General features: G+C 46.4%; 2 protein-coding genes across 6 annotated transcripts; one reads left to right on the forward strand and one right to left on the reverse strand.

The window, feature by feature from the left end:
- Positions 1–2,481: 2,481 nt before the first annotated feature.
- Positions 2,482–14,202, forward strand: LOC308579571 (tubulin polyglutamylase complex subunit 2-like). Of its 3 annotated transcripts, none has more exons than XM_081214129.1 (7): positions 2,482–2,618; positions 5,921–6,000; positions 8,216–8,303; positions 9,139–9,270; positions 9,478–9,591; positions 10,068–10,228; positions 13,818–14,202. In XM_081214129.1, the coding sequence occupies exons 1-7, from the start codon at positions 2,498–2,500 to the stop codon at positions 14,055–14,057; spliced, it is 936 nt and encodes a 311-aa protein (XP_081070255.1). In that variant the 5' UTR covers positions 2,482–2,497; the 3' UTR covers positions 14,058–14,202. The 3 variants fall into 3 exon arrangements, with proteins under 3 accessions (XP_081070255.1, XP_081070257.1, XP_081070256.1); XM_081214131.1 differs by having other exon boundaries at positions 2,483–2,585; XM_081214130.1 differs by having other exon boundaries at positions 2,504–2,760.
- Positions 14,203–15,826: 1,624 nt separating this feature from the next.
- LOC308579573 (aquaporin-7-like) lies at positions 15,827–26,109 on the reverse strand. Of its 3 annotated transcripts, none has more exons than XM_081214133.1 (6): positions 25,716–25,856; positions 22,765–22,891; positions 19,512–19,649; positions 19,112–19,230; positions 18,289–18,506; positions 15,827–16,122 (listed from the first exon to the last, which is right to left on the reverse strand). In XM_081214133.1, exons 1-6 carry the CDS (start codon positions 25,803–25,805, stop codon positions 15,957–15,959), a joined length of 858 nt encoding a protein of 285 aa, XP_081070259.1. In that variant the 5' UTR covers positions 25,806–25,856; the 3' UTR covers positions 15,827–15,956. The 3 variants fall into 3 exon arrangements, with proteins under 3 accessions (XP_081070259.1, XP_081070258.1, XP_081070260.1); XM_081214132.1 differs by lacking the exon at positions 25,716–25,856 and adding an exon at positions 24,091–24,381; XM_081214134.1 differs by lacking the exon at positions 19,512–19,649 and having other exon boundaries at positions 25,716–26,109.
- Between the last annotated feature and the right edge of the window lie 1,788 nt (positions 26,110–27,897).

Consider the following 27,897-nt stretch of genomic DNA (forward strand, 5'->3'; position numbering starts at 1 on the left):
GCTTCCTTCTTAGCCTTGCGCCTCTCCAGTCGTGGGAGGCTGTGCAAGGCTAAAGAAGCCAACTTCTATCTCTACCTATTTTTCTTTTTTCGTCCTTTCTCCACCCCCTTCTTTTCCTCTGGATCAGTGTTTTTATCTAGATTAACGTTTTAGTTGGGGGGGGGATATTATAAAAAAGGAAACTTTGCAGCTTTTATTTTAGTATACAATAAAAACAGATTAAACAAAACACAAAAGAAGGAAATAGCACAGAAGAAGAAGAGAAAAGGGAAAGCCATTTACCAGAGGTAGATCTTAACCCTTGCCTCACCTGGGAGCTTCTCTGGGCAGGAATTCCCTCGGCTTAAGTGGGGTGGGGGGAGAGTGGCAGGTAGGGGTGTACCTACCTAGACACTGAAGCCACATGTCTCTCCAATGAAAATTGGGAGTGGGCATTGTGCGAAGTGGCTGTGGATCTCCTGCCGCAGACGTGTAGGACTGTATAGAGTTGGGAGGGCCACCCGAGGGTCATCTAGCCCAGCCGCCTCACAATGTAGGAATTACAGCTAAAGAACGCCAGGAAGATGGTCCCACAACTGCTGCTTAAAAGCCTCCAGTGGTGGAGACCCCCAACACCTTCCAAGGTCATAGAATTGCAGGGCTGGAAGGGAACCCCAGGAGTCATCTAGTCCAGCCCTGGTGGACAGCAGGCACGATCCATCCCATTGCGCAAGGCTAAAGAGGAAGTCAAGGCAGTGAGCGGGATGGATCGCGCTTGCTGCCTTGTCTTCTTCTTTAGCTGCGCTGGAGAGGTTTAGCTCCTGGCTGGAGATGTTGAGTGGCTATGGATCCCGCTCGCTGTCTTGGCTTCTTTGCTCTTTGGGGCTGGGGGGGAACCCAGGCTTCCCCCGCAGCCCTGAGTTCTGGGAGAAGCGGACAGGCTGCACACAGCCTGTCCCTTGCTCTTTGGGGCTGGGGGGGGGGATAATATTTTCCCCCTTGATTTCCCCCTCTAAAAACTAGGTGCGTCCAGTGGTCCGGTGCGTCCAATAGAGCGAAAAATATGGTACTTAGTTGGTCTTTAAGGTGCTAGTCTTTTAAGCTGGAGATGCAAGATGTGTGCCCTGCCTCCAGACCCTTAAAGATGTTAGAATCATAGAACTGCAGAGTTGGGAGGAATCCTAAGGGTCATCTAGCCCAGCCCCCTGAAATGCAGGAAAATGAAGGTGGCCCTTATAAGGATCAAACCTGTAACCTTGGCATTATCAGCACCACGCTCTAACCAACCAAGGTAACTAGTGCAGGATGGCCGCCTTTTGTAGAACTGTGATACGAGGTCTCCAAGATCCAACTCACTTTGCCTCTGGGAGCCTGGAGGTCTGAGCCCCCATTTCTAGCTTGATACAGAAGTAGGACAATTTCCTGCTGGAGTAGGACGTCTAATTCTGGTGCCAAGGATGGAAAGGACGCTGGGAGGGAGTGACGAACAGGCTATGGGTCTGTTTTGCAGGGTCACGAGACATGGGGTCACTTGGTGAAGGGGAGAGGCTATGGAGGCAGACGATATCATAAACAGGACACGTCCCCCAAGACATACAGAAACCTCAAGGGCCCTGTCTTCCCCATGCATAAACAGGACACCTCAAGGGCCATGCAATATATGTCTCCCACCCACCACCAGCCCCGTCTTCCCTATGACGGCAGCCACCAAAGTTTCCAAAACTTCCACCAAAGGGAACCACAAAGAAAAGCTGAAATCAGCTGCAGCAGCTCAGAGTTGACGGGGGAAGCCGGGAAGCCCCGAGTTCAAGTCTCCGCTCAGCGGGACTATTTGGGTTGCTACGCTGTGAGACTTCGAGGGAGCTCTGGGGGAATTTAACATACTAGCATTTGTACTGGAACACGAAGCAGCAATGTTCAGCACTCTCTCTCTCCCTCCAGCGACGCTCCCCGGCCCCTCACAACAGCCCTGCAGAGTAGGGCGAGGGGCGAGAGAGAGAGAGGCTGGCATGCCAAGGTCCCCCCGCCCTGGGAGTGGGGGCTTCCCCGTAACCCCCGGGCCTGGCTCCGCACTCGGCGGGGCTCGTTTCCTGAGGCAACGGAGGCGGCTCTCTGCACATGCTCAGGAACCACGGCAGCCTTTGCCACCGTTTATTATCGGCCCGCCGTCAAATTAGCCCCCCACGCTTTCCCTTCCCCTCCCGCCCCCCCGAGCCCCTCCTGAGGTAAAGAGACGGTCCTTACTCCAACGAGCAGCCACGTCCACCGCCTTGAAGCAACCGCCAACCCCAACGTCTCTCCGCCCAGCCACGCCCCCCGCGCCGACTCTCGGCTCCCATTGGCTGACGGGGAAAGGGTTCGCCCAGATACGGAGTCGGAGGAGCCGGCCAATGGGGAGGACTCAGAACGGGCGGTGGGAGAAAGGGAGGAGGGGCCGACTCTCCCATTGTCTTCTGGGACTCGTAGTGCCTGCTCTCCATTCCTCCCCCCCTACAGAACGGCCATCGAAAGGAACTGAATGAAACGGAGGACTGCGATTCCCGAAAGCCACCGCGGCGGGGCTTCTGAGCTACGGGTCGCGAGAAGGGGCAAAACGCGCTCACCAGGTGCTGTCCACCCCCGTTTGGCTGCTCGTGCAGGTGTGCAGGTGCAGGTGGTCAGGGGCTGATGCGGGAGGGAGGAGGAAGAGGATGGAGGAGAAGGCCCTGCGCAGCGGGAGCAGCTCCAGCAGCACCAAGCCCTACCTGGAGAAGCTCACCCTGGGGGTGACCCGCATCCTAGGTAAGGTGGAGGTGGCATCCCTGGTTGCCATGGAAACGGCCAAGGGATGGAGCCACAAAGAGCCTTTCTTCCCTCTCTTGTTCATTGCATGGCGCTTCCTCACAACAGCCCTGTGAGGGAGGCCAGGCTGACTGACCGCCTCGCCAAAGGTCTCATCCTGTGAAATTCTAGGCGAAGAGGGTTTTTATATGTTTGCTGGGAAATAAGAGCGGCTGAAGACCTATAGGGAGTGGGGAATGGGACAAACCACCCTCCAGGAATGGCCCTACTGCAGCTAGCAGACCAGGCAAAGCTGGTAAAAGGCACTGCTAGCTCAGGGACACTTTCCATTAGCTCTTGCTAACATTGGGTGAATGTTTAGTTTAGTGTGATGCAAATGAGGCACAGTTTATCTCAGGCACACACATTTATCCCCAAACCTCCCCAACCTCCTTTCCCCTCAAGACTGGGAGCCCGGGGGGGGGGGGGGGATGAACTAAATGACCTAATAGGATTTTGCCCATCTTTTGCCTTTGATGCTTCAAAGGGCTCCCTAAGGTTGGGGCCCCCTGTCTGTCCTCTTCTATTTTCCACGCAGAAACTTGAGATTTGCCTGCTTGATAGCTTACTAACACCGTGTGCTGTGCAACAATTTTCTTCCTCTAATTCCATCTTCCCCCAGACTGGTGACCTCTGGGACCCAGATTTGGAGCTGATGGAAGCTGTAATGCAGTGGTGTGATGGACCGGCTGGATGCCGAGAATCTTGGGAACCCCCAAGGGAACGCCCAGAAGGCTCTTGGAGTCATAGAATCAAAGAAAAGCCCTCAACGGCTGGGACCCAAATTATCTCAGGGCCAGCCTGATTCCTGATTCCTCAACCACTGAGAATCTCTTTTTTTTTGTAAAATTTTTATTGGTTTTTCACAATTTATATTAACACAAACAATACACAATACAAACATACAAACACAAAAACAAACATGTATAATTTCATATCCATTTTTTCTTAAAACTTATTTCGCCGACTTCCCCATACCTCCCCTTTCTGCATTCCAATTCCCAAGTTTTTTCAGCAAATCCTCCCCTTAATCTTATTCAATTTTTTCTTTTCTTTTCTTTTACTTGATCTTATATAGCTGTAATCCCTTACACTCATTAATTTTGCAATTCTTCGTAAGGTAAATTTTAAATTTCTTCCAATCTTCTTCCGCCGTCTCTTTCCCCTGGTCTCGGATTCTGCCAGTCATTTCAGCCAGTCCCATATAGTCTGTCACCTTCATCTGCCATTTTTCCAAGGTGGGTAGATCCTGTGTCTTCCAATACTTTGCGATAAGTATTCTTGCTGCTATTGTAGCATACAAAAAAAAAGTTCTGTCTTTCTTTGACACCAATTGGCCGACAATGCCCAAGAGAAAGGCTTCTGGTTTCTTAGGAAAAGTACATTTAAGTACCTTTTTCATTTCATTATATATCATTTCCCAGAAAACCTTAATCTTCGGGCATGTCCACCAAAGGTGAAAAAAGGTATCTTCAGTTTCCTTACATTTCCAACACTTATTATCAGGCAAATGATAGATTTTTGCAAGCTTGACTGGGGTCATGTACCACCTATAAATCATTTTCATAATATTCTCTCTTAAGGCATTACATGCCGTAAATTTTATACCGGTGGTCCACAACTGTTCCCAGTCAGCAAACATGATGTTATGACCAATGTCTTGTGCCTACTTAATCATGGCTGATTTAACTGTTTCATCTTGTGTATTCCATTTCAGCAACAAGTTGTACATTCTTCACAAATTCTTAGTATTGCAACCACTGAGAATCTCTGGTGGTTCCCAGCACCCCTGAGTTTCATCTAGTCTTCACTAGGGGTGTACCCTTGACTGTGACAAGCCAAGCCCTGTGGAACTCCCTGCTACTGGAAATTTGTCAGGGACCAGCCCTCCTTTCCTTCAGAGATTTTTTTTAAAAAAATAATATTTATTAGTTTTCCAGGAAATTGAACACAACACTACAAAAAAACAAAAAAGAAAAAACATACAATACAATACAATACAATACAATACAAAAAACAACAACAACACTACAAAACACTAACATACAACTAACAAAACAAAACAAAAACCATTTAAAACACAGTCCAATTTCAATATCTTATCTTTCTTTCACTAATTTCCACGACCTCCTCACACCTCCCTTTTTGTATTCCACTTCTATTAATTGTTTCAGCAATTCCGTTCCATCTTCCTCTGTTTTCTATCCTATAATTGTCTTAACACATTCTAACCTTATTTTTCCCTTTAATACTCTATTAATCTATTTATACTTAATTCCTTATAACATTTCTACTAAAGCCATATAACTTCATTCCAACATTTTTCTAACATTCATTAATTTTACAGTATTTCTGTAAATAGTCTTTAAACTTTTTCCAGTCTTCTTCCACCGGCTCTTCTCCCTGGTCTCGGATTCTTCCAGTCACCTTCAGAGATTTTTTGAAATCTTTCTTTGTTTGTTTAAACGGGCAACATGATTTTAACCAATGAGTATTGATTGATATTCATTGACTTTTTAATGGATCTTTTGTTGATTCTCCTGTCTTTATTTTCCCACTCACTATATTTCTACAAAAGGGCAGATTATAAAGTTTGTAAGTAAATCCATCCACATGTATCCTTCACAACTCTCATCTTCCATCCCTGTTGGCCATGCTTGTTGGGAACTGGACGTCCAGCAGCAACATCAGGAGGACTCCATGCTGACTTCCCGACACTATGCTATTCCTCCTCCCTCCCAGTCCCTTTTTCTTTCATGTTGTGGCTCTTTAAAGTTGCAAGCCTAGAGGCAGAGGGACTGTCTGGTTTATATAAAAAAAATCCTTCCAGTAGCACGTTAAAGACCAACTAAGTTAGTTCTTGGTATGAGCTTTCGTGTGCATGCACACTTCTTCAGATACACAGAAGAAGTGGTATGCATGCACACGAAAGCTCATACCAAGAACTAACTTAGTTGGTCTTTAAGGTGCTCCTGGAAGGAATTTTTTTATTTTGACTATGGCAGACCAACACGGCTACCTATCTGTGTCTGGTTTATATTCATCTGCAAACTGCTTTGGGAGAATCTTTCTGGTTGAAGAGCAGGGCAAGTATTGTTTACACTGATTACTCTTTTTGCAGAAGCTTCTCCAGGAGTTACTGAGGTGACATTTGTGGAGAAGGTGCCAGCCGAGCGCCATGCCATTGTTTCATGGGAACAGGTGAGACTGGCTATTATTTATGCATATTGCTTCTCCTTCCCCACGGTGCTTGAGTCGGCTTTTGCAGTATTATTGGTTTGGATTTTCCATAGAGGTGATCAGAACAGAGCACCTGGAGGTGAGGTCGTTTTTTTTAAATGGGACTGCATGCAAAGCTGCCCTCTGGTAGCAGAGCAAGTTCATCTCTCTGGATGTGAAACTATTGGTAGTAAATGAGTTTTCAGTTTGCCCCTTTGGCACTAGGCAGCGCCGTCCTTCCTGGATTTCCCGTCTCACCCTCACCAACCTGATGCCCTCCAGCTCTTGTGGGAAAAGTGGGCAGAGCAATGAACACAATCTTTACCTTTGTGAAGTAGTCTACTTTCTACACACTTTCACACACCCTTCTCTCTCCTTCATCCTGGCAAGCGAGAAGTCTAATAAGCTCCGGGACATATTCAAGCCAGGCAAAAACACTCAAGGAGGGTGTGAAGCTAGATGGCTGAGCAAATAGGGGTTTGGGAGAGTCTTAAAGGCCAGGCAGCGAGACCAACTTGGCTACTCTTCTGGCACTGATTTCAAGTTGTTCATTCTAGGCAATGCTTCTCAAACTTTTCCCTGGGCCACACTTTCAGAATAAAAACAAGAATTCTTTTAGTGATAAGAAACATATTGGAAAACAAAAAGAAACAACTCCTAGCAGTGCTTGATTTACAACGCAGAACAACTACTTTATAGTATGATCATGGGGCATCCAAAATGCTTAAAACAATGCAACTACATAAGAGCACAAATCATTCCCAAAATGTAATTATAAGCAAGCCTCTTACGTATCTTAAGTATGTTTACAAACTCAGTTAGAGGTGTGAGCTTGCTTTTGTTGTGTAATGTTACTGATATTAGGTGCAATTTGAGACAAACATATGCCTATCAACAGAAAGAAAGCTTTCTCTTTTCTGATGTTACATATTTGTTAGAGTTCAAAATCCCTCTTCGCAACAACAGGTCATGGAGAACTGTAGAAAAATAGCCAATGCTCCTGAAAAGAAGCATGCATGCAGTTTCTGGCAATATTCCCAAAAAATATTTTTATACTATACTATACTGAAATGTTCAAATGTGTTTTTTTTTCTTCCCCTGCCACACTTGCCATTCTCCCCTCCTGCCCCCTTTGAGAAACACTGCTCTCAGGGGTGTTGGGCATGTCCCCACCGATTATTCTCCCTCTGTTAAATTGGGCTATAATGATGAACTGAAGAATCGGGAAACTCACCTGCTGTTGGGTCCTGCTTTGAAGAGCACCCTCCGTGTGTGCGACGCACCCTTCCTCTCGATGCTGCCGCTCTGATAGCTGTTAGTTTAGGAGGCACGAGTTTTCAGGGCATGTAATCCAGGGCAGCAGAGAACCGGACATAGCGATGACATCAGGCAGCAGCCAGGCAGCTCAAGAAGAAAAGCGATACAAACCTGGAAAGAGCTGGCTCCGCGGATGCAAAGTTATAGATGCAGCAGGGCAAGGGGTCAGTCTTGACATAGGCCGACAAGAATGCTGAGGGGGAGAGATGATAGGGCTCTCAGACAACAGCTGGATACTGCAGGCCTGTTTCTGTCCATCGGGGCCAAGCATAGTATAGGAGAAAGACAAATGTTGGAAGTGATATAACGGACAGGAGGGCCAGCTGCACATCAAGGCTTGTTTGTTTATTAAATTTGTACACTGCCCTGCACCCATAGGTCTCAGAGTGGATCACATAAAACCACAGTATGAAAATCACAAAATGCAAGTTAAAAATAAAAACAAGAACAAGAACAAACTAATAATACCCCCCCTTGTTTGCAGGCTAGCACACTCCACAAAGCAAGGATGCCCTCCAGATGTTGGAAAAGGATTGTAGTTTAATGGTAGAACATCTGCATTACACGCAGAAAGTCCCAGGTTCCATCTCCATCATTTGCAGGTAGAGAGCTTCCTTACCTGAAACCCTGGAGAGCATCTGAACCCTGGAGACAATGGTGAACTAGGTGGCCCAACAGTCTGGCTGAGCATAAGGCAGCTTCCTATGTCCCAGGGTTGCAGTGCTCCAACTCCCATCACCCCTGATCCTTGCCTATGCTGCCTGGCCCCATGGGAGTTGGAGTCCAACCATATCTAGACGGGGCCACACTAGCAATTCCTGCCACAGAGGCAGTGGCTGCTGCTTGATTCTTTTTCTCCTGCCCTTGCCTCTCCTTGCAGAAGAATGCCTGTGTCTTGCCCGAGGATTTAAAGAATTTCTACCTGATGACGGACGGCTTCCACATGACTTGGAGTGTAAAGTTTGACGGTAAGAATAAGCCTTTCACAGCTTGGGACCAGTTTACTCACAAGGTCGCCTTCTTCACTCAGCCACTTTGATCTGCGGAACTGACAGCATTACAAACCCCATAATACTCATTCTGCATATGTAATAAATCAGTATTTTAGTGCAGCAGCCCCCACACTTGAGAACTCCCTGCTTTTGACAACAGGCAGGTGCCTTCGCTGTACTCTTTTTGGCAGTTGCTAAAAATATTATTGTTCAGGCAAGCCTATCCAGTCACAAAGAAGTATGGCATGTGTTTTAATCCATTTTTTAGCTAATCATTGATTTTAATTAATGGAGAGAGCGTTATTGTTTTGTTTTGTTTTTGTTCCTCTTTTTATGGGGTATGTTGTGTTTGTACCTTGTGTTTTTATGCTGTGAACCGCACTAGGATATTCAGATGATGGGCAGTATGCAAATAAATAAATAACTTTTGAATGCTTTTCAATAGCCGTTTTTAACTTTTTGTTGATCCTTTTATTGATAAGCGCTCTGAGGGTTTTACTCGCAGTTGAACAGTATATAGATGCTATGAAGCACACACAAAATAAACACTTTCTTATCTGATCAACACTTGCATTCACAAACCCATTTCCCCTGCTTAAGTTGTGTTCTGTCTTTAATTTGGGAAGGGGAGAATGAAACAGGAACTGTTCATCAGCAGGAAGATTCCTATTTCAGCAGCAGCACTCTGCGTGCTGCCAATCCCATCTTTGCTGCCGTGATGGTTAGGTGCTTGCTTTATGTGAGCCTTCTGTGCTCCTACAGAATAGAGCCATCCATGCCAGCAACCTAGTAATGGCTGCCTTTTTTCCAGACAACCCGATGCCGCTTGGCTCAATGACCATCAACAGCATCTCCAAGCTAAACCGAGTCAGAGCGTCGCCCGTCTATGCCTTGCCCAATGCCCCCACGCTGGCTGACTTGGAGGACACCGACGATGAAGAAGGTACTGCCCCACCTCACCCCTTTGTCCATGGGAGACCTCGGTTCTCCTCTCCACCTCCCCTGCTACCCCACCAAAAGTATCCGTGACCTTATACACAAGCCCCACTGACGCCCAGCTTCTCAAGCTCTGCCTGGTTGGAGTATTCCTTGCCCTGCACCCGATGAGAATGCCTGCCTGCCTCGCTCAGCCTTTTCTTTCTCCCCAAAGGTAAGGGGGGTCAGCTGGAGAAACCTCACTTGGACTCACGGAGCCTGGTGTTTGAGCTGGACCCGTGCGGAGGGAATGGGAAGGTCTGCCTTGTGTACAAGAACACCAAGCCGGGTATGTTGTGTGATACCAGAAGCACAAGAGCTGCCTGCACAAATCAGCCCCATCTGCAAACCCCAGTTAGCTTTTGTCTTTGTGGGAGATGTTTTGGACTACTGTTCCTAGCACCATACAGTTGTGCTGGCTGAGACTGATGGGCTTTGTAGTCCAGAACATCTGGAGGGTACCAGGTTGACAAAGTCTGTTGTCTATGATGGCCTGTGATGAAGTCTTCCTGAAGCAAGCTATGCCTGGCTTTCATAATTTGCCATTATTATTATTATTATTATTTAATAATAATAATAATAATAAACTTTGTATATCGCCTCAGAGGCTGAATTTCCCTTGGAAATGCCTTTAACCTTTCTAGAAAGCACTGAGGCCCAGATCGTCATTCCTAGGCCTCAGAGTTCCTTATTAAAACCCCCTGAGAGGTGGGACGGTCCGTTCTTCTCATCCTGCGGCCTAATAGTCTCTCTTCTCACTTCCAGTTGTCACCCCGGATTCCGAGATCTGGTTTCTGGACCGAGCTCTCTACTGGCATTTCCTCACCAAAACCTTCACCGCTTACTACCGGCTCCTGATCACCCACCTGGGGCTGCCCCATTGGCAGTATGCCTTCACCAGCTACGGCATCAGCCCCCAGGCTAAGGTGAGAGAACGACAAACGGCCCGTCCCTTTTCCTAGGGTCTGCTGCTCCTCCCCATTCTGCCTTCACAAAAGCCCTGCAAAGGAGGTCAGGCTGAGAGTGAGTGATTGGCCCAAGAGAGAGTGATTGGCCCAAGGAGCTTTATGGCCAAATGGGAATTTGAACCCAGGCGTCCCAGGCCCCAGACCGACATTCTAATCCAGTGTGTCTCAAACTTGGGTCCCCAGCTGTTGTCTGGACCCAAGTTTGAGAAACACTGCTCTTACCACTATGCCACACCACCTCTACACTGACTGGCTGCTGCTCTCCAGAGCTTCAGGTGGCATAGCGGGGGGTCTCTCCCAGCCCTCCTTGAAGATACCAGTGGGGATTTGCATGTGACATAAATGCTCTCCCCTCTGAACGAATCCTTCCATTCCTTTGCTCTGTTCTGCATCACTCCCACTTTCCCAGAGAGGCATTTAGACACTGACTCTCCAGGATTTGGAGGGCAGACCCTACAACATTGGCCTTTGAGTCCCACTTCAACCCAAAGATGAGGTTGATTTGATTCCCCCACTTCTTCCCAATGGAAATCTTCATTCCTGCCTTCTTCCCTGGTGGGGAGACGCCAACTTGTGGTCCGCCTCAGGTGCCAGAATGTCTTGGGCTGGGTCTGCTTGTGGATTAAAATAAGCCCTTTGTCCTGGATGGACATTTCATTCCCTGGGGAGAGCTGGACAGGAAGTGGCTGTTCCTCTCCGCAGAGACTTCTCTCTATTGAGATGGTCCAGGCCCCAGAGACTTGTAGAATCAGAAGGGATTTTCTGGCTGGCATGTCTGTTGTTCTTGAGACCCTGGTCTTCTTGTGCAATGGTCAAGTGAGCTGGGACATCAATAGGACTGTTCCCAGGTGGCTTCCCTGACCCTGTGGAGCCCTGGTGGAAATCTTATAGCAAGCTTGGCTGGGCACAGGTACAGGTGTGTATGCCTCTGAACGCTGACTCTCTCAGCCCCTCTTGGAGACCCCAGGGATTGAACTCTGCATCCAACACACACACTCTGACACCAAAGCATGACTCCCTCAAAGACACCATGCAACATTATTTTAGGATTACCATGCTGTGGTGTGATCTCTCTCCTGCAGCTCTGTGCTAAGAAAGCCTTGCAAAGGGTAATAATAATATTTTAGCAGATCATCCAGGGATTAAATTGGGGATCTGCTCTATCCCAAGCAGACCCCCTTTTGTCCCTGAGCTGGATCTAGCTGGATTCCTGTCTGAGGCCTCTAGTCCCACGGCCGGCAGATAACAAGCCAGGAGATAACAGGCCTGGAGACACCCCCACCCTTCCATCGCTCACCTTCCTTCTCTGCCATGTGCAGCATTATTTTTATCGCCAATTTTGATAGTTATCAGATGGGCAATTTGACAGGCAGGGATAGGAGCCTAAAGTCCTCTGCGTCAGGACGGCCTTTGCGTTCCAGAGAGCCACACCTCTTTGGGATCCTGAGTTCCCTGGATTACCTTTCTTTTACCTGGTTTACCTTTCTTTTTTTGGCTTTATGTGTCTCTTGCAGGCAAATTATATCTAGATTTTGTTTGAGAATTATATGTTCCTCCCTGTTTCTCTTTGTTTTATTGCTCAATCCATTCACATTCCAATTCAGTATTTTAAGTTACAGATAGGTAGCCGTGTTGGTCTGCCATAGTCAAAATAAAAAAAATTCCTTCCTGTAGCACCTTAAAGACCAACTAAGTTAGTTCTTGGTATAAGCTTTCGTGTGCATGCACACTTCTTCAGATACACTGAATAAAAAAAATTCCTTCCTGTAGCACCTTAAAGACCAACTTTATTTTAAGGTTTGCCAATATCAACTTCTCTCAAGATAAGTCTACCTCCTGCTGCACCTTTTTCTTCTTCTTGTGCAAGCCGTTCCATTGCCTGCCTTTGCTTTTCCAGAGGGGTATTCCCATACCTATCTGTTTCTTGTCTTTCTAAGTCCCTGCCTTGTTTTTCAAAAAAATTGTGTTCCTGCATTTCTGTTGTAAGTCTCTACCTTTTGCCTTTGTATATAAATGAGAGTCCCTCTGGAAACTCCCATTTGTATTGTATGTCTGCTTTTTTTAGGGCGGTTGTCAGGAACTTATATTTCTGTCTTCTGAGTCTCAATTTAAAAGGAATTTCTTTAAATATCTCAACCCTATTATCACCAACCCTTAGACTGGTTTCAAATCCCTTCTGGAGAACTGTTTCCTTTATTCTTCTAGTTATGAAAGTAACCAAACAGTCTCCAGGCTTCTGTGTTCCTCTTTTTCTTCTATTTCTGACCTGGTAACAGGTCTGTATAGCCTCCTCCACCCACTCCTTTCTTTCTCCTAACCATTTGGCTAAGATTTTTGCTAAATATTTCTCTAGTCTCTGGTTATCCTCTTGCTCTGGTAAATTGCACATTTCACTGTATTCTCATTTTGTCTCATTTGTGTCATAGGAACAGCATCTTCTAATAGATCCAGTCTACCCACAACCCCACCCACAGCCTCTTTACACACTACTTCTTGTTGTTTCACTTGCTCTATTTGTTCAGAGGTTTTCTTAAATTCAGCCCATTTCTCCTCAAGTTCTTTAACCTTTGCACCCATTCTTTCTGTCTGCTGTGACAGCTGAGCTGTGCTATCCTCTATCTTAGTACTCACTTTCTGAAATAGCTCCTGCATCTGTACTCCAAAATCCTTCCTCTCTTGAGCAAATTGCTCCATTACAAAGTCTGCCAAATCTCGTTTAGGGTCTGTTTTTTCCAGAGGTCTCTTGAGCCTCTTCTATCTGCTTCCCACCCACCACCCAGGTTGCTTAGCTTTTTCAGGCATTCTCAAAACAAAGTTTTCACTCCCAAGGTCACAGTTCAATATTTCTCTCAATATATCCTTCTCTGCTGTGTGCAGCATTATTTTTATTGCCAATTTTGATAGCAGCGTTATCAGATGGGCAATTTGCCTTGACTAGAGTCTTCCTCTGCGTCAGGATGGCCCTTGAACCCAAGAGCCACGCCTCTTTGGGATCCCGAGTTCCCTGGTTTACCTTTCTTTGACCTGTCCTGCATTTCCCAACGAGAGACTCCCTTCACTTCCTCTGTGCCATGCCAAACCTCATAAACTTCTATCGTGCTGCCTCTTGCCTTTTCTCCTGACCGAAAAGACCTAGCCTTGGCCACCTTCCTTCATAGGGGATTCACTCCACCCCCTTGATAATTTTGGAGTTTGGATTTGATATCCCGCTTTATCACTCCCCTTCAGGAGTCTCAAAGCAGCTAACATTCTCCTTTCCCTTCCTCCCCCACAACAAACACTCTGTGAGGTGAGTGGGGCTGAGAGACTTCAGAGAAGTGTGACTGGCCCAGGGTCACCCAGCAGCTGCATGTGGAGGAGCGGGGAAGCGAACCTGGTTCACCAGATTACGAGTCCACTTCTCTTAACCACTACACCACACTGGCTCTCTCTTGGTTGCCCTTTAACTTTTTCCAGCATCCTTCTCGAGACGAGGCAACCAGAACCACACGCCTGCCCTGCAGTGATTGGTGTTTGCTGCTCCTCACTTTCCCTTCTCCTCTTCCAGCAATGGTTCAACATGTACAAGCCCATCACCGTCAACACGGAGCAGCTCTCTGAGGAGGCCGATTCCTTTGTGAACAAGCTGGACCCAAACAAGGTCTTCCGCAGCAAAAGCAAAACTCCGGTGTTGAAGAAGAAGCTGCCGTCCCAGCCGCCCTCCTCCCAGAAGGGCCAGGCGGGGACAGCCCCCAAGAATCCGCAGCAGGCCGGAAGCTCCTCAAGGAGACGGGAACCCCAGCCCTGACTGACCTTTGTCCTTTGACCCTGCACCGCCCCACCGTGGCTTCGGTCCACTGCCCCTCCCCCGAGAAAAGGCCTCCTAGTTTGTGGCTGGTGGAGCATCGAATGGGACCAAGATGTATTTATCTAAAAGTATTTATTTAAAAGGCTTTAGGCTCTGGCTGAATGTCCTTTGTGCCAAACGCGACCAGTGGGCTCAGGTTTGACATAGTCCTTCCTTGGAGTGAACGTTGCTAATAATAATGCTATTTATACTCTAATAATAACTATTATTTATACTCTGCCCATCCGGCTGGGTTTCCCCAGCCACTCTGGAAGGCTTACATCACATATAAAAATATAATGAAACATCAAACATTAAAAACTTCCTGATACAGGGCTGCCTTCACATGTCTTCTAAAAGTTGTATAGTTCTTTATCTCCTTGACATCTGCTGGGAGGGTGTTCCACAGGGTTGGCCCCACCACCGAGAAGGCCCTCTGCCTGCTTCCCTGTAGCCTCACTTCTTGCAGTGAGGGAACCTCCAGAGACCTTCAAGAGGAGAACCCCAGTGTCCGGGCTGAGTGATGGGGGTGGAGATGCTCTTTCAGGTATACCAAGCCTGTCTAGGGTTCGTAATGCAATGGCTGGCTAAGGGGGATTCCTCCTGGGAATCGCCTTTCCTGTCTAGACTGAGGAGCTAAAGTGCACAAAGGGTGGGAGGAAGCAACCCTCCCCTGGGAAGCATCCTTTGAGCAACCTTGTAGTCCAAAACAGCTAGAAGTGCACCAGGCTGAGAGCCGATCACTTTTCAAGTCATAAACCAAACCACACGTGAATTGTGTCCCAATCATCCTTGGCATAGCATCAGATGAAAGAAACACAATCTGCAATTTGAGCGATTGCGGATAAGAGAGTTTGGTGGTTTGATGTTTGCCACTGGGACCATCTAGGGAAGGGGGCCGCCATTGTATGCAGGTGGCCCTAGTTCGTTTGCCAACATCTCTAGTTAAAGGGGAAAGGGTCTGGGAAGGATCTCTGCCGGGGATCTAGTGGCAGTGGCACCAGTCAGGATTGTGGGCTACAGCTCCCGTAATCCCCTGACCTTTGGCCATGCAGACGGCATCCAGAACACCATCCCAAACTGCCTTGGGATGAGATTTGCGTACAATCAGAATTGTAGAGTTGGAAGGGAGCCATGGGTCATCTAGTCCAACCCCCTACAATGCAGGGATCTCAACTAAAGCATCCATGACACAGGGCCCTCCAAGGAAGGAGAGCTTGCAACCTCCCAGGTTTTGAAGAATTTGAATTTGTTTGAAGAGTTAAATGGTAGTGACAGGAAGAGGGTGTTTCTGTGTCTTACAGCAGTGCTTCTCCTTAAGCCGGAGAGCAGGCAGATGCAGCCAGGAGTCTTACACCTGATTGTACGTCATAGCCAAGCCTAGAAATTCTCCTGCATCTTTCCACAATTGTTGCACATAGTTCCCAAATTGCACCTGTCTAATTGAGTGCACCGGCGGAGGGTGGTTGGGGCTACTTCTGTCTACAAGGAAAAAGTTGGGTCAACCAGTCTATAATAACTGAAAGTACTGAAATGATGGTGTATTTTTCAAGGGCAGCGTCTCATAGCACACCCCTTGAGCACCCCTGCCTAAAGGGATTTTTGCAAGGCTCTTACATGAGCACTGACATGCCGCTCACTGGCAGCAGCTGAGTGAGAAGAGCACAGGGCAGGCAGGAACTTACACCTTCCAGCCTTCCCTTATTTATCCCCTAAAAAAGTGCCCTCTGTTTATTAGCTAAGAACATGGATTGATATCTGCTTGCACGCTCTTGGGCACTGTGGCCACAGCAGACAGCTTTCTGCTATGGATCTGTCCCAAGTCCCAAATTCAGCTTCCGGTTGACGGGAGTCCAGATTTCACAGTCGCTGCTCGACGCTCTCGTCGCCCTCGCAGTCTGGCTTCCTGCTCCCATCCAGCCGAGGGCGATTGTGAAAGTCAACGAAGATGTTGTAGATGAAAATTCCAAGGAGGCTTCCCAACATTGGTGCGACCACTGGGACCCACCACCAATTATTTGATGCGCTGGGGGGTGGGGAAGAGAGAAAAGCTGGTTTTATGCGGTTCTAGGAGAAGCCAAGAGCAGAAATTGAGCTCAGCTGCTTCTTTGACAGCACCACTGGTTCTTTGTAGACCTGGTGTCAGTATTCAAAAGAATCTGGTCCAGGGATGGGCAAGCTGTGTCCCTCTTGTTGCTGGATGGTGGCTACAGGTGACAACCATTTTGAGCAGAGGTTCCCTTCCTGACCCCCATGGGTGTCAGTGGAGCACTCATAAGCCCGTTCTGCCCCATACTGGGGCCTCTTCCAAGTCAGGAGCAGTGTGTGTGTGGGTGTAATCATGCATCTATCAGACCCACACAAAATTGTTTCTGTCCGTTTCATCCCCATCCTTGAACAGGACCATCACTTGCCTGTACCGCCCCTCAATTACGTCCATCACAAATCAGCCTTCCTTTAACGCAAGGGTTGCCCCTCTAGAGGTGGTTGGAGTGCAACTCCCATGGCTGAGCTGTCTTCAAGGGCAGCCCCAACTAAAGTGTTGCAGCAATCCAGTCTGGAAGTTACCAGAGCATGGAGCGCAGTGGCCAAGGCATAGCTGTCCCAAAGGGGTTCCAGCTGAGCTAGGGGGACGGGAGAGTGCTCCTTGCCATCAAGACCACCTGAGCCTCTGCTGACAGTGTTGAATCCAGTTGTACGCCCATGTTGCTCCTTTGGGGGGGGGAGTGCAACCCCATCCAGAACTGGCAGCCTCCCAGTCTGCATCCCCAATTACACAAAACAGGATTCAGATTCAGTTTATTGGCCCATCCTGCTTCCAAGCATTGCATCAAGTTCAGGAGACCTGTTTCCACCCATAGCTTTTTTATACTCTCATTTTGTACTTTTAAAAGGGGGAAATCCTAGGTACACCACCTTGAATTCCTTGGAGAGGAGGTAGAGTGCACATCAAAAGCACCTTTTGTACTCTTACTCCAGTCCTTAACAAATGTGATAGCTCAATGCACGACCTAACTTCTCAAATTTCGCCTAACGTTGGGCGAGGAGGTTCAGACCTTCCTTCGTATCCACAAGAGCTATCAACCAATTTGTTTCAATTAATCTATATTTAAATACAGTGGTACCTCGGGTTACATACGCTTCAGGTTACATACGCTTCAGGTTACAGACTCCCCTGAGCCAGAAATAGTGCTTCAGGTTAAGAACTTTGCTTCAGGATGAGAACAGAAATCGTGCTACGGCAGCGCGGCGGGAGGAGGAGGCCCCATTAGCTAAAGTGGTCTTCAGGTTAAGAACAGTTTCAGGTTAAGTACGGACCTATGGAACGAATTAAGTACTTAACCTGAGGTACCACTGTAAGTGGTTGTTGCCCACCCTGCACCTGATGGGCAGAGCAAACCAGGAATAATAATAATAAAATGTTCAGTAATCAAATTTAATCAATCCATGCAAATAAGGGGAGCAGAAACTGTGGGGATCGGCAATATTCACCTAGGAGACACCTGCCTTGTGAGTAGCACATGTGAACAAGATCTAGGGGTCTTAGCAGATCACAAGCTTAACATGAGTCAATGGTGATGCAGCAGCAAAGAAGGCTAATGCTATTCTAGGCTGCATCAACAGAAGTATAGTGTCCCGATCACAGGAAGAGGACCACTCTATTCTGCCTTGGTCAGACCACACCTGGAGTACTTTGTCCAGTTCTGGGCACCACAATTTAAGGTGGATATTGACAAGCTGGAATGTGTGTGGAAGATCATCAAGGGTCTGGAAACCAAGCCTTGTGAGGAATAGTTGAAGGAACTGGGTACTGGGTACGTTTAACCTGGGAAAGGAGACTGGGAGGAGATATGATAGCCATCTTCAAAAGGGCTGTCACAGGGAAGATGGACCTATCTTGGTTTCTCCTGCTCTGGAGCGTAAGACATGAACCAGTGACTTCAAGTTACAAGGAAGGAGATTCCAATGAAAACTTAGGAAGAACTTTCTGACAGTAAGAGCTGTTCAGTAGTAGAACAAACTCCCTCGTAAGGTGGTGAACTCTCCTTCCTTGGAGGTTTCAAGCAGAGGTTGGCTGGCCACCTGTCCTGGATGCTTTAGTTGAGATTCCTACATTGCAGGGGGGTGGATTAGATGACGCTCAGGGTTGCTTCACACTCCTATGATTCTGTGGTAGAGAAAAGGAACTCACTTGAAGACCTCCAGCCCCCATCCAGCAACGGCTGTGAAGATCCTTGGTGGCAAGTCTCTGGAAGGGTTAATGGCGTAGCCTGTGTTCATCCCCAAGGACATGCCGATGACCGCAACCAGCAGCCCAACACTCAAGGCATGGGTGCCTGGAAGAGCACCCGCATTCTTCAGGTCGTTGATGGCGAGGATTCCAATCAATAGCACAGCTGTAGTGATGAACTGCGGGGATGAGGCCAGGAATGAAGGATGGAAGGATGAAATAAAAGATGGCAGCCCAGAGGCAGAAGAGGCCACTCCAAAACAAGGTGGCGGAAAGTCCGGTGTGGGGACCAATGGGGAACAGTCATTACAATCCCTTCCCCTTGCTTGCTTACCTCTTAACCCACCCGAGGCAGACACCAAAATGGCATCCCGCTTCCCTGCCAGGGAAGAAGTGGTGAAGGAAGAAGGCAGGAAGAAAGATTGACATCAGGATCCGCTGCCCCAGTGGATCCTGACGCCTGAGGCAGTCACCTCACCTTGCCTCATGGCTGGGCCGACCCTGTCTTAACCCCCTGTATTCTGAAGACTGATTGGGTACAGACATACCCGTATGAGGACAATTATTATCTTGGCATTTCAGTGTGGTCAAAGCTCTCCGTGTCTATTATCTAGAAGCCATAGAATGACTCCCTATGAAATAGTTGTGTTTTAACTGCTTTCCCTATTAATCCTACTGTTTAATTCTTTTAGCAAACCACTTTGGGGTTGTTTTTTTAAGTATATAACAAGAAGTATATAACTTTAATGAACTAAATAAATAAAGTCAATCCTGGTGCACCAACCTCATTTATAAATCCGCCCAAAGTCGACATGTATGGAGACGGATAGGTGGCAAAGATGTTTGCCGTGCCAGTGGGTCCTCCAACGCTCAGGGCCCCCCCGGTATAATCCATCAGGGCCTCTGAAAGGGAAGCAACCAGATTACACAGTTCAACAGCAAAAGCACAAGTTGGAGAGGCTACAAGTGGGCTTTTTGATCAAACCACTCTGCCCTTGCACGGACCCACAATGTGTGTGTGTGTGTGTGTGTGTGTGTGTGTGTGTGTGTGTGTGTGTGTGTGTTTATGAGAGAGAAGGGTGTTCGTGTGTCACTGAAACAACCAAAAAATCAGGTAGTTCTTCTTCCTCCCCAGCTATTCTAGTGGCTTTGTGCGGGGTTGGGGGTCAAGGGAAGTAGCATACCATAATACAGTGAAAACGTCGTAGCAGAAGCCAAGAAGGATCCCACGAACTGGCCAATCACATACACCGGAAGCTTGCACCATGGCAGATTCCCCACGACACAGTTTGCAAATGTAATTGCTGCGTTCATGTGAGCACCTTCCAGGGGCAAAAGAAATGGCAGGAATGCGAGAGTAAATGATGATAATAGTAGTAATAGTAGCAATTACAGCATTTGCAAGCCACCCCTCCACCTTGCCAATTCTTAGAAGGGCAATCTTTGCAAAGACAAAACCACAACGAAGACCAATTCTGAGAGCGTTTGCTAAAAACACAACATAGGGAAATGCTAAGTGATGGGAAAGCTAAAGGGGCACTTTCTCTTTTTTGGCTGTTTTCCTTTTCATTTAGATTAGTTTGTTTTTGATGGTATTGTATGCTGAACATTATCAATAAAAAATAAAACAATAAAAAAAGCAAAACAAGCCAGTTCCGCACTTCTATTCCACCCCCTCAGCTGCTGGAGGCAAGTCTCAGCAAGGTGGCCCCCAGATTATGGAAGATGGAAGTTGTTCTACGCATCATGGAATGGGTGTTGGGATCTCCTTCTTAATCCTGAGAACCGTGGTTCTGTGAGTGTAGAGATAACCTCAAGGCTGCGTCAAGGCTGAATCTGTACGTTTCTAGATCTCCGGTGTGTGGAAGTTCTCCAGATCCTTTACAGAAATCCGTATAAAACAGGGATGTAACACAAAGATGAAAACAGCTTTCCTCAAGCTTGTGCCCAGATGATGGGTGCCCAATGACAACCACGACATAACGTGACATCATGACATCGTCTACATCCGGTTTCTACTGGAAGTCACTTCCAAGACTTCGTAGGGCCTTTGAGGTTGCGTCGGAGCCTCACAGTGTGGGTGCTGAGCACCCACACACAAAAACTGTGAGTGCCCTGACACTGAAGGCCCCCTAGAGTTGGTACCAGTGCTCATGCCCTCCAGTGCTTTGGGTCTACAGCTGTATAAACGACTAAGGATGTAAGAAGAACCCTGCTGGATCACTTGCCCGTCTAGTCCAGCACCCTCTTTCACAGTGACCAATCAGGTGCTCCTGTGGGAAGCCCAAAATCAGGCCCTGAGTGCAAGGGCACACTTTCCTTGCGGTTTCCAGAAACTGCAGTTCAAAAGCATTGCTTCCTCCAGCTGTAGAGGCAGCACATAACCATCATGACTAGTAGCTGTTAACGGAGAAATCTGAGGGCTCCCTTGGACAAAAAACAAGGACACCAGCCAGGAATACCAGAGCAAAACAACAGCCAGTCGGCTTGGTCTTTATTGAAACTGTCGCAACAGGACTCCCACCTGCCACCAGGTGGAACAAGATGGAAGCCCCAAACAAAAGAGCCCCCAAACTTTTATTAGCTACTAATCCCCATGTTACACCCCCCCCCCAAAAAAACTACATCACTCATACATCATGGTTACATCATGAAAGGGAAGGTCTGGTGGCAGTAATCTGAGCATCCTGGACCCTGCCCCATGGTTCTCCTTGCCCTCCACCAAACACCCATCAAGTGTAACAAAAGAGATATTTACATTTCCCTGTTTCCCAGCCAAGTTAATCACACCCTTTTGTCTTCATCTGGGTTTGTTATTTCTGGAATGGCTACCTGTCTGGCACTCAGGTATTAGGAGGCCAGGAATTATCACTCAGGCTGAGTAGCTGAGCTCACATGTCTATATGAATTTCTGAAGTTTTCCCTTTACAGATAGGTAGCCGTGTTGGTCTGCCATAGTCAAAATAAAAAAATTCCTTCCTGTAGCACCTTAAAGACCAACTAAGTTAGTTCTTGGTATAAGCTTTCGTGTGCATGCACACTTCTTCAGATACGTAGTTTTCCCTGTGAGCCAGTTCAGAGACACATTTATCAGGGAATTTTTACCTTTGGTATTGTGCAGCAGAGGCCCTTTGTATAGATGGGAAGAAACTGTGATGAAGTGTTTTGTGGGGACAAATCACAAAAGTCACAAAAGTGATTGTGCTGGTTTTGGTAGTGGGCTGCACGTGCCTGATATCTGCTGGAGGCGCATCCCCCCCCCCAACCTATACATACATTCCTGCAACATAGCCATCGATTGCCCTCTTGTCCTCATGAACTTGTCTAATGCTCTCTCTTGGAGCCATCTATGTTGGTGGCCGTCACTGCCTCCTGCAGGAGAGAGTTCCACACTTTCCTTTATCTGTCCCAAACAAGCTTCCTTGAATGTCCATGAGTTCTAGCGCCATGAAAGAGGGGTAAAAACTTTTCTCGAAGAGGTAAAATCAGTTATGATTAAATGGGCACAAGATGTAGGTCACAACGTTATGATGGAAGATTGGGTTAAATTATGGAAAACTGACTTAAAATTTACAGATTGTTCCCTATTGAAGGAGAATTACATGAAGATGATGTACAGATGGTACACAACACCAGTGCAGTTAGGGAAAATGTACAGAACTAGTTCAAATATATGTTGGAAGTGTAAGGAAAAGGAGGGGACATTTTATCATATGTGGTGGGATTGTAAGGTAATTAAAAAAATTTGGGAAATGATATACAACGAATTGAAGAAAATTTTCCATTTAACATTTGTTAAAAAACCCGAGGCATTTTTGTTGGGGATTGTAGGGAAAGACCTGCCAAAAAAGTTGAAAAACATCTTCATGTATGCGACAATGACCGCGAGAGTTCTGGTAGCACAAGGATGGAAGACTGAAGAAACCCCAACTAAAGAATCATGGCAAGAAAAATTGATGGACTATGCAGAACTGGTAAAACTGACATATAAGCTATGGGACAAGGATAACTGTGACTTTAAGGATGAATGGGAATTTGTGTGGGAGGGGGGAGGGAGGAAAAATGGGGGGGGACAAGGATAATATGTTTTTGGATAATATGTCTTGTTATAATTTTGAATAAAAAACAAAAAACCCAAAAAAACTTTTCTCTATCTGCTTTCTCCTGGGCTAGGTTTCGCAGTCTAAAACCTCTGAAGGGCACCAGGTTGGGGAAGCCTGCAGTAAAACCATCCCGGCAGAAAATGTTATGAAACACAGAACCTCTCTGGAACAGCAAAAGGAAAGAAGGAGAAGCACTAAGATAATATAGAAATCAACCTTTTAGAAACTAGCAAGGGGTGGATTAAAGCAATTTATGCCCAGATCTAAACGGATTGAAACTGCACAGTTGATATTAAAAGGGAGATCTTCCAGGCACATTATCTACCAGACTCACCTGAGATTCCACCAGCTACGTGAATTCCCAACATGACACCGAATCCAAATCCCAGATTGATGCTCAGAAAGTCCCCAAAGCTATTCTTTCCTATTACCACCTGGGCAACAGAGCCCTGTCCAATAACCTGTGGGGGAAGGGGGAAGAAGTGTCAAGGTATCCATCGTCATGGTAGCAGGACATCACCGGTGCAAAGATCACCAGTGTTGAAGCGATGATTTTTCAGCTTCAACTTCATTGGACTGGTCAAGTTGTACTGATGCCTGATTATCGTCTTCCAAAGCAACTACTCTATTCACAATTTAAGAATGGAAAGTGAAATAACGGTCGTCAACAAAAGAGGTTTAAAGACACTCTCAAAGCAAATCTTTAAAAATGTAGTATAGGCACTGATAACTGGGAAACACTGGCCTGTGCTCCAGTTGGAGAACAGCCTTTACCAAAGGTGTCATGAGGCTTTGAAGACGCTCAAACTCAGGATGAAAGGGAGAAACGTGCTAAGAGGAAGACATGCTAGGCAAACTCTCACTGTGATCAACTCCTGCCCAGAAACCAATGTCCCCACTATGGAAGGACGTGTGGATCCAGAATTGGCCTCCACAGTCACTTACGGACTCACTGTTAAAACCGTGTTCATGGAATCATGGAAGACATATATATATATATATATATATATATATATATATATATATATATATATGCTTTCGTAGATTTTCACGGGTACAAGAATGCAGGTTTTGGTGTCTTCGGGTGTCTTCCCGTGTAAGAGTTGGGGTGTCTAGGCGACGTTTCGACGAGGTCTCACTCGTCATCTTCAGGCTGGTGCTTTCGGCTTCTTGTTACTGGAACACAGCAAGATCTCAGTGTTTGAGTTCCTATAAATACTCCCTCAACAGTATTTATAGGAACTCAAACACTGAGATCTTGCTCTGTTCCAGTAACAAGAAGCCGAAAGCACCAGCCTGAAGATGACGAGTGAGACCTCGTCGAAACGTCGCCTAGACACCCCAACTCTTACACGGGAAGACACCCGAAGACACCAAAACCTGCATATATATATATATATATATATATATATATATATATATATATATATATATATATGTTTTTTAACATATCATTTTAAACAATAATTAAACATACTTTTACATCTTATTCAATTCTTTTGACTTCCATCAGTCCTGTCTGAAAATTCTCCAGTCTAATCACTTAGTATGCATTTCTTATTTTCCCTATTACATTTCAAACTCATAACCAATTTCTCTATCTTTTTCTACTTTGTAACACTTCGTCTATTTCTCCTTACAAAACTTCTTTTAGACCTACTAGTGTAATTTGTTGATTGCAGTTGCTCTTCAAATAATTCATATACTTCTTCCAATCTTCTGTAAATCTCTGGTCCCACAGGTTTCGAATCCTTCCTGCCATTTTCTCCAGTTCTGCACACTCCATTAACATGGGAAACAATCTTACTTGGCTATGAGGGATTGCCAAAGAAGAGCTCTAACCCACTGAGCTGTCCAGGCTGACATCAATGTATGACATTTACAGACCACCCTTTCTTCCAAGGACCTCAAGGCCGTCTACATAGTTCTCCTCCTCATCCCCACAACACTCCCGTAAGGCTGAGAGACTGGCCTGACGTCACCCAATGAGCTTCGGGGCTGAGTGGGGATGTGAAGACTGGGCTCCCAGGTCAAAAGCATATTATTTTCCTTCCAGATTCTAATGCCACTAACCCTGCCTAATCCCCAAGTGTCTAATACTGAATTGAACAGTGGTGGTAATGGATTAAACAGCCCTTGGAATAATAATACGATATTTTTAGCCAGTTAGATGCTTAAAAAAATAAAAATAGCATTGCATGAGCTGTTCTTGAAGAAATGTTCCTCATTAAGTTGGGTGTAATGGTGCTTTTGTCAGATGCTTCCTCCAAATCATGAAACAATGGGTTCCAATCCATAACCAGTTAATACAACCAGATACCTAATGCAAATTGAAGTTCAGTACAAAATGTCCTCCCCCGTTTTCTCCCATAATATCATCTTTGAGTCGGGTTGTTGTTTGCTATTCCAAATATACTGTTTAGCATATGAAAGGTTTGCTGATCTTCAGGTGGATCACTAAACATGGTTAATGAGCAGTGCTCAGGTCGGCGAGTCACAGCCTGTGTGTGGGAGACATTGATCCTTCGTGTCCAGAACAAGGGGTGGAGATGACCGTTGCCGACTCTGTATGCCTTTAAAGCACCTTTGAAGCCTATCCTTTCCCTCAAAGAATTCTGGGCCCTGTAGTTTGCCCCTCACAAAGTGACAGTTCTCAGCAACCTTTAACAAACTACAGTACAGCGGTACCTCGGGTTACAGATGCTTCAGGTTATAGACTCCGCTAACCCAGAAATAGTACCTTGGGTTAAGAACTTTGCTTCAGGATGAGAACAGAAATCGCGTGGCAGCGGCAGCAGGAGGCCCTATTAACTAAAGTGGTGCTTCAGGTTAAGAACAGTTTCAGGTTAAGGACGGACCTCCAGAACAAATTAAGTTTTTAACCCAAGGTACCACTGTATCCAGAATTCTTTGAGCGGAGGGGAATGTTCTTTGAATGTGCTTTAAAGATATAGTTGGCACACACAACACTGCAGTGTTCAGAAGAGCCCCGAGGCAGGATCAGACCTAACAGATGCATTTTTGCACACACACTGACAGATTGGAGAATAGTATCTCAAAATTTAGATATGTGCACATTTTGAGGGGTGCCTGTTTTGGTTCCGCTAATGTTTTGCAAACTTGGTGAATTCTGCTTCTGATGCAGACTGGGTCCCCTTCCTGTCTCTTTCCTCACCCACACACATCACCTTTTCAGGAACAAGAAGGGGGGTGCATGCCCCAGCCTTTGCCACCCTCTCCCCCTCCTCGAATGACCCCTGCACCCTCCACCCCTGACCTGCTCACCATCAGGATGAAGGTGGACAGAGCCTCTGCCAGCCCCTGCCAGATGGTTTCATTTCGGATTGTCAGCCAGCTGATGACTTTCTTCAGCATCTTGGTCGCCGACAGGCAAGCGATTCAGTCCCTGTTGGGAAGGCAGATGTCATAACTCCTGGTGGCGCACTCTGAAGCGAGTCACTGTCCTCCCCTTCGCAGCCTGTCTCCACCTGACAGCCCTGACTGATGCCTGGTTAAAGGGTAACAAGGCAATTAAGCAGCAGCCAGATCTGCAATCTGTTCTCTCCACCCTTCCTTCCTTCCTTCCTTCTTGCATAAAATTGTAGAGTTGGAAGGAACCACGAGGCTCATTCAGTGCAGAAAACTTTTGCTGGATGTGGGGCAAAAACCCACAGCCCTGAGATTAGTTGCCAGTCCTCTGAAACAGCAGGGCTTGAGCTGACCTCTTCGACGTCTGAGGTGCCGGAACAGAGCCCAGGTTCCATCTGCTGGAAGGTCTATTATGGGCTGGCTCTGAAGTCACAGTGGCCTCTGCCAAAGCTGGGTTCTTTTTACAAGCCATTGAGGTTACCTGCCCAGTAGCTCGAGCGGTTATAACTATTTTTAAAATTATATTTTATTGTTTCAATATTTTAAACATATACAGTCATACCTCGGGTTACAGATGCTTCAGGTTGCGTTTTCGCAGGTTACGGACCGCCGAAAATCGGAAGCGCTAAATCACACTTTGCGTATGCACAGAAGTGGCGAATTGCAACCCACGCAGCCGTGGGTTGCGAACGCTGCAGGTTGCGAACGTGCATCTCGCACAGATCACGTTCGCAACCCGAGCGTCCACTGTATAGCCAAAAGACAATGTTGTCTTTTCTCTTATTTTTTGTCGACTTCCTACCCTGTTTTCCATGGAGTTGTTTCTCTCCTGCTCAATCCCTTCTTCTATCTGTCAAATCATAATCACAATATTATAATCTAATTACTTCTGCTGCTCATAGCTAAAATCCTGCTCACGAGTTCAGCGTACTATAATGTGAAAAAGGCCACAAAACACTCATCATTAGATTCTCTTAATTTTTCTGATAATTTTGCCAGTTCTGCATAGTCCATTATCTTACTTATCCATTCTTTGGAACTTCTTTTTCCTTCCATTTCTGCGCATACAGAATCTTAGCTGCTGTTGTTACATATAGAAACAACTTTAACTAATTATAATTAATAGCAGGTCACCACAACCAAAAACTGCAGTATCTAGCTCACCATTGCAATGATAAACCCTAAAAATAAAATTGAGACAAGACGATTTAAGGAAAATTCACCAGAAACTATTCATTTTGGTTGTTGTCAATGGCTGTGGACATGCTGTAACATTACAGCACATGACTCTCCCCCCCAAATCATGGGAACTGTAGTTTACCCCTAAACACAGTGCTATAGGTACCAGTGCAACACATGACTGGCTTATCCTAGAGATCACTGCGTGCAAAAACTTGCAATGCCAGAAAATGATGTTGAGCCTAATATTTACCCTGGAATCCCAACCACCTTTGCCCAGAACAATGTACGACACCCTGGACTCAGCTATACAGCTCCAAATAGAACATTTTATTTTATTTTAAATATATATTTTAATTAATTTTTCATTAATAACCAATATGAGCCACAGGGGACGCGGGTGGAGCTGTGGGTAAAACCTCAGTACCTAGGACTTGCCGATCGTATGGTCGGCGGTTCGAATCCCCGCGGCGGGGTGAGCTCCCGTCTTTCGGTCCCAGCTCCTGCCCACCTAGAAGTTCGAAAGCACCCCTAAGTGCAAGTAGATAAATAGGTACCACTTTATAGCGGGAAGGTAAACGGCATTTCCGTGTGCTGCGCTGGTGCTGGCTCGCCAGAGCAGCTTCATCACGCTGGCCACGTGACCCGGAAGTGTCTCCGGACAGCGCTGGCCCCCGGCCTCTTAAGTAAGATGGGCGCACAACCCTACAGTCGGACACGACTGGCCCGTACAGGCAGGGGTACCTTTACCTTTTACCTATGAGCCACATTATTACAATATCAAATCATGCCAAATCATAATACAATTTATAAAGCCAATTATACATTCCGAATTAAACAAATTGGGTGACTTCCCATGTTCTGATCATCCAGAGATCATTATTCCTAAATCCTGCACAGAATCTCATATATAATCCAA

Source organism: Podarcis bocagei, assembly GCF_964188305.1.
Source record: "Podarcis bocagei genome assembly, contig: HAP1_SCAFFOLD_209, whole genome shotgun sequence".
Taxonomy (NCBI): Eukaryota; Metazoa; Chordata; class Lepidosauria; order Squamata; family Lacertidae; genus Podarcis; species Podarcis bocagei.